General features: G+C 39.8%; 1 protein-coding gene across 2 annotated transcripts in view; it reads left to right on the top strand.

Annotated features, from left to right (window-relative positions):
• RPAP2 (RNA polymerase II associated protein 2) overlaps nucleotides 1-5,627 on the top strand; it is a 129,821-nt gene extending 124,194 nt beyond the window's left edge. For both annotated transcript variants that reach the window (XM_070786109.1, XM_019957053.2), the window contains one exon: nucleotides 2,931-5,627. In XM_070786109.1, the coding sequence (XP_070642210.1) occupies nucleotides 2,931-2,934 (4 nt within the window). In that variant the 3' untranslated portion in view covers nucleotides 2,935-5,627. The remainder of the gene's footprint in view (nucleotides 1-2,930) is intronic.
• The last annotated feature ends 557 nt before the right edge of the window (nucleotides 5,628-6,184 follow it).

Raw genomic sequence — 6,184 nt, 5'->3', positions numbered from 1 at the left:
CTCACTTACAGTTGAAAGAAAAAGAAGAGGCAAGATTGAAGCTAGGGGAGAGGGAGAAGGAGATAGACCCTGAAAGATGAGGGGGTACACAGGGATAAAGGCCCAAGGGACATGAGGTGAGGATGACAGAGGACCCAAAGGCAATGCAAAAGAGAAGTGATCACGGAGGCACAATCACCTGCCACTCGGTGTGTGGAGAGCAGGGAGAAGATTAAGGGGATGGAGGAGAATGGAAGAGGTTTACTTACAACAGCTGCTGTGGGGAATTAGGAAATCAATTAACAATAAGTGAAGGGATTGTAAAGAGGCTCCAAGGGAGGGCCCAGCTGCCACAGAGGAACAGGAATTGACCCCACTGTCAGTTAATTTATTAGCTACAGCGAAAGAGAAATATGTGGCCTGGATCCGTCCAATGCATATCCAAATAATATCCAGAAGACCTGGCCCAGACTAAGTACACCCACTAAGGACCATACTAATATACTGGCTAATGTAAGCCCATCTCTTCTAGTTTGGTCTCATGCAGTTGTACATCTTCATTGTAATCATTATTAAAAAATAAATCAAAATAAAGGAAATGAGTGAAGCCAATAAAATGAAAAAGAGTCTAAGGAAAAGACACTTTATCAGCCAAAATGATGAAATGTTAAAAGATCACTAACACATTGAACCAAAATACACAGCCAGCTGTTCCCAGGACTGCTGGTGCTTGTTCAGTTCCTCAATGAGTGAGTGCAAAACTTGTCCTAGTGTCTGATTATTTATAAAGAGTCTCTGACAGGTAGATGATTACAAGATATCCCTGTCTCATATGGCATCAGACTTTCCTATCTGACTAGTATAATCATTAGTATTCACCTTGAAGGGGAAGTATCAGCAAATTCAAGATTGTTAGAAAACAAGCAGAATCCTCATATTATATAGTTTGTGTTTTTTGGAATCACTCCTTGGACTGAAAGGAGTCCAAATCATATATCTGATAAGGGACTGATATTAAGAATATATAAAAACTCATACAATGCAAAAACAAATATAACCCAATTAAAAAGTGTACAAAGGACAGGAATAGACATTTCTCCAAAGAATATACAGTAACAGCCAACAGACACATGAAAAGGTGCTCAGTACCACTAGGGAAATGCAAATCAAAACCACAGTGAGATTCCAGTTCACACCCATTAGGATGGAGACTATTATTATTTTTTTAAAAGGTAAAAAAACAAAGTGTTGGCAAATTTGGAACCCTTATGCACTGCTAGTGGGAATGTAAAATGATGTAGCTGCTGTCAAAAACAGTGTGTGGTCCATAAGAAATTAACCATAGAATTAGCATATGATTCAGCAACAGTCTTTTTGGATATATACCCAAGGAACTGAAATCAGGAATTCAAACAGATATTTCTAAACCAATGTTCATAACAATATTATTCACAATAGCCAAAAGGTGGAAATAACTCAAATGTCCTTTGATGAATGAATAAACAAAATGCACATATATACAAAAGGTTTTTGTTCAGCCTCAAAATAATGAAATTCTGATACATAATACAACATGGATGAATCTTAAAAACACTGCCAGAAATAAATAAGCCAGAAACAAAAAGACAAATATTCCGTGATTTCACTTGTATGAGGTAACTGTGTTCAGTCACTCAGTCTTGTCCAACTCTTTGCGACACCATGGGTTATAGCCCACCAGGCTTCTCCCTCCATGGGATTCTCCAGGCAAGGATACTGGAAGTGGGTTGCCATTTCCTTCTCCAATGAGGTAATTAAAGTAGTTAAATTCACAGAGACAGAAAGTAGTCTAGTGGTTATTAGTATCTGGGGGAGAGAAGAATGGGGAGTTATTATTGAATAGATACAGAGTTTCAGTTTGGGATGATGAAAAATTTCTGATGTTGGAAAGTCATGATGGATGCACGATAATGTGTACTTAAAGACGCTTACTTCTTGGAAGGAAAGTTATGACCAACCTAGATAGCATATTCAAAAGCAGAGACATTACTTTGCCAACAAAGGTTCGTCCAGTCAAGGCTATGGTTTTTCCTGTGGTCATGTATGGATGTGAGAGTTGGACTGTAAAGAAGGCTGAATGCCGAAGAATTGATGCTTTTGAACTGTGGTGTTGGAGAAGACTCTTGAGAGTCCCTTGGACTGCAAGGAGATCCAACCAGTCCATTCTGAAGGAGATCAGCCCTGGGATTTCTCTGGAAGGAATGATGCTAAAGCTGAAACTCCAGTACTTTGGCCACCTCATGGGAAGAGTTGACTCATTGGAAAAGACTCTGATGCTGGGAGGGCTTGGGGGCAGGAGGAGAAGGGGACGACAGAGGATGAGATGGCTGGATGGCATCACTGACTTGATCACTCACAGATGTGAGTCTGAGTGAACTCCAGGAATTGGTGATGGACAGGGAGGCCTGGCGTGCTGCGATTCACAGGGTTGCAAAGAGTCGGACATGACTGAGCGACTGAACTGAACTGAACTGAACTGAACGCTACTGAATTGTATACTTAAAAATGGTTAAGATGGTATATTTTATGTTATATATATTTTATCACAATTAAAGAGTCTATTTAAAAAGGCTGAACATACAAAAAAAGATGGGAAAGTGCAGTTAAATGTTCACAGTGGTTACCTTTAGGGTTTGGTTTACAGGTTCTTTTTTTTCTTTACACTATTATTTTCCACATTATTAACTTCTGAAATGAGAAAAAAAGGTTTTTTTTTCACTGCTGTACCTTCTGATGAAAAATATTTCCCTCAAGCACCAATTTATAAAATGTCAATAATGATTTTTTTCCAGAGCAAATATGGAGTTTACTTAAGCATTATACAAAAATAGTTACAAGTAGTCTGAATAGCAGAGAAGCAATTTTGATATTTTTTTGGTGGAGTCTAACTTGGAATCTCTTTTTTCTTTCAGATGATTATTTACTGTGTCAGCAATAATCTTTAAATTATAACTATATACTGAAGATAAGATCCAGCTTCTTAATCAATTCAACAAACATTAGCTGAACACTCAGGATGTATTGGACCTAAGCCAAGCTGCTCAAAAAACCCTTGCCCTTTGAGTCTAAATTATAAGGGGTGATCTTGATTGACTGAAAGTTTTTTCACCCTTTGCTATCACCACTTCTATCCCTGGGGGTAACCATGGTTAATCATTTGGAGTTTATGCCTAAAACCCTTTTTCAGTGTACACCAAATATTCTTTTTGACAAATATGGCTTTAAAAATTACTTTCTAAATTCCGCAACAACACCTTTCTATGTTGGTACAGGAAGAACTATCTTTTGTTTGAAGTTACAAAATTGTTTGAAGTTACAAAGTAGTTCAAAGTAAAGGTACACCATTATTTATTTATTTACCCATTTTCTCACTGATGTATATTTAAATTGCCTACCACTTTTTGCAGAACTACAAAAATGATACGACAAAAATCCTTGAATATTTATCCTTGTAAGCTCCTGTAACTATTTCTGAAGCATGAATACCTAAAAGTGAAATTACTAGATCATGTCATACACTTTGAATTTATGCTACTTAACTGTATTTTATAATCCATGTGTGCTACCTTAAATCTTTCCTGGAACAATGTATTTATGTGTTTATACACAGAGTGGGGATTTTACTTTCAAAAGACACAAAACTGAAAGAGGGAACTTTGTCTTTTCAGGAAGCCCACAGAACTGGAAGTGGGTCAGGAATGTTTGGTGGAGACAGAGTAGACTGAGGGATTTTATTCTTTTTGTTGCTCAATCTCCTTTTAACCTTTTTTCTTATTTAGACAATAGAAAACAATTTTGGACAACTGCCTATAGCTTGTACCAATGAATAAAAAGACATTCTTACTGGTGAAGCTGCTCACCAACAAAATGGAGATCCCCTAGAAGCTTCCCATTATAGGAACTGTCCAAGCTGAGGTGATATGGCCCATAAGAGAGGCCACACATTGTGCTGGTTAAAAACACAGACCCAGGAGGCAGGATGTCTAGATTTGAGTCTTCCCTGGTGGCTCAGATGGTAAAGCGTCTGCCTGCAATGCGGGAGACCCTGGTTCAATCCCTGGGTTGGGAAGATCTCCTGGAGAAGGAAACGGCAACCCATTCCAGTACTCTTGCCTAGAGAATCCCACGGATGGAGGAGCCTGGTAGGCTACAGTCCATGGGGTCGCAAAGAGTCAGACATGACTGAGCGACTTCACTTTCACTTTCTGATACTTAGCTGAAAGACATTGGGCATATTACTTAATCCTTTTATGCCCCAGTTTCTTTATCAGTAAAACAGGAATAATAATAGTACCTTCCCGATAGAGTTGTTATGCATCATTTGTTCTCTCCATATTTAAAAATATCTTTCAAAAGAAAGAAGGAGGAAATTCACTTTCTAAGATTATATACCTTGTATCAGTTTTTTAAAAATCCCCATAGAAGTTAAATCACCCAAGATGGGGTTGGGAGAGAAAAGGTCTTGAGGGTAAGGCACTGATGAAGAATTCTGGTTCCCAATCCCTCAGAAGTGGGTGAATTCCAGAGTTGTTTGGGGAGCAACATCGTAACAAGGAAACCAGCAAAACACAGGAGTTGGAGAGACCATCGTGAGAGAAGATTCAAAGTAATTTTGGGAAATTCTCTGGAGGGAAACAGCAAGTTAAGCATCATATCTCATCACGGTGAAGTGGAAAGAAAACTGGATGGCAGTCAGAGAATGGGGTTTTGGTTCTAACACTTGCGCCACCTTGGTCAACTGACTTCACCTGTCTGAGCCTCATTTTCCTTAAAACAAAATTACTCTGTACCTTACTTTCTTCCGCTCTCAAAATCTTTGATTCTGGCAATCAGTAACCAAATTTAGGAGACATTTGATAGTCACGGCCCTCACACTAAGGCAAATGAAATGCTGTAGTATATAGTCCTTTCATTAAGGAGGTCAAACAAGGGAATCCTGGAAGGCTGAGATGTGGAATTGGGTGCTCACTGAGGGATGTTCTCTAGGGAATAATATGGCTTAGTTGCCTCTTTCAAAGTCACAGAACCATAGACTGCCAAAACTGGAATGTATCCAGTCTCATCTTCTCATTCTGCAGATAACAGGAGGCTCAGAAAAGTTAAATGACCTGGCCAAGGTCATCTAGCAATATGTACAGAGCCAAGACTAGACCTCAACCTTCTTAACAGGTCAGAGTTTTTCCCACTATCCCTGCTGTCTGTAAACGTGAGGCCACAAGGGCCTAGCACACAGTAAGTATTCACTCACATATGGTTTTTAATTGAACAGTATGTTGGACACAGCAGGGCTGGGGCTAGGGTAAGACAGAGGGGGGTACTAGTGTCAGGTGCCAACTTAAAGGGGGAACACAAAAAACTCAGCATTCAAAACATAATATTTTTAATGCACTATCTAAAAAATTAAAAATCCATGAACAAAATACACAATATCAAAATTCTAAATAAAGACAGAATTGGACTCTGCACTTGTGCAAACCTGCCTCACCCATCTCATCCAACTGGAACTCTGGTTACAATAAAATTTTGTTTACAAAAGAAGGTGACTAGCCACAGCCATAGTTTGCACATTTGTTTATAATACTGCATTAAAACATTATCTTGATTTCTGATCTTTTTGATGTCCCCTTAAATTTTGCACTTATGGGGAATGTCTTACTCTTTACACCCTAGTGTTGCCCTGGGCAAGACAAGGAATATCCCTACCCTCAGGCCCAGGGCATACTATACCTAAAAACCCCAGGTTTCCTGGCCTGAGGTGGAAGGCTCCCGAAAGGGAATCTGGGGGAGGGATGGGTTTTGAGGATACACGAATTTCCTCAGATTATAGTCAAGACACTGTGTTCACAAACCGTTCCCTGAGGAAAAGATTTTTTTTTCCATTTAATTGGTTTATTTGTTGTTAATAAATTGGCATCACGTGAAGAAGTGAGGGTGTGCTCCAAGGCAGGCTCCTGTGTGCAGTAAGTCTCAGGCCAGAGACACTGCCTTGAGGCAGGGGCAGGACACAACAGGGCACCGCCAACCTGTGCCACAGGGATGGCAGGAAAAGCCCCCCACACACTCCTGGGGGAGCCCCTTTGGGATGAACACAGTGGGAACACAGCAAACAGGCCTTAGTCTTCACAGTCGCAAAAGACCCCCAAAAGATTAAGAAGCCCTGCCACAG

Source organism: Bos indicus, chromosome 3, assembly GCF_029378745.1.
Source record: "Bos indicus isolate NIAB-ARS_2022 breed Sahiwal x Tharparkar chromosome 3, NIAB-ARS_B.indTharparkar_mat_pri_1.0, whole genome shotgun sequence".
In the NCBI taxonomy this organism is placed as follows: domain Eukaryota; kingdom Metazoa; phylum Chordata; class Mammalia; order Artiodactyla; family Bovidae; genus Bos; species Bos indicus.
Note: the sequence above shows the minus strand (reverse complement) of the source record. Positions and strands in the feature narration are given on the sequence as shown.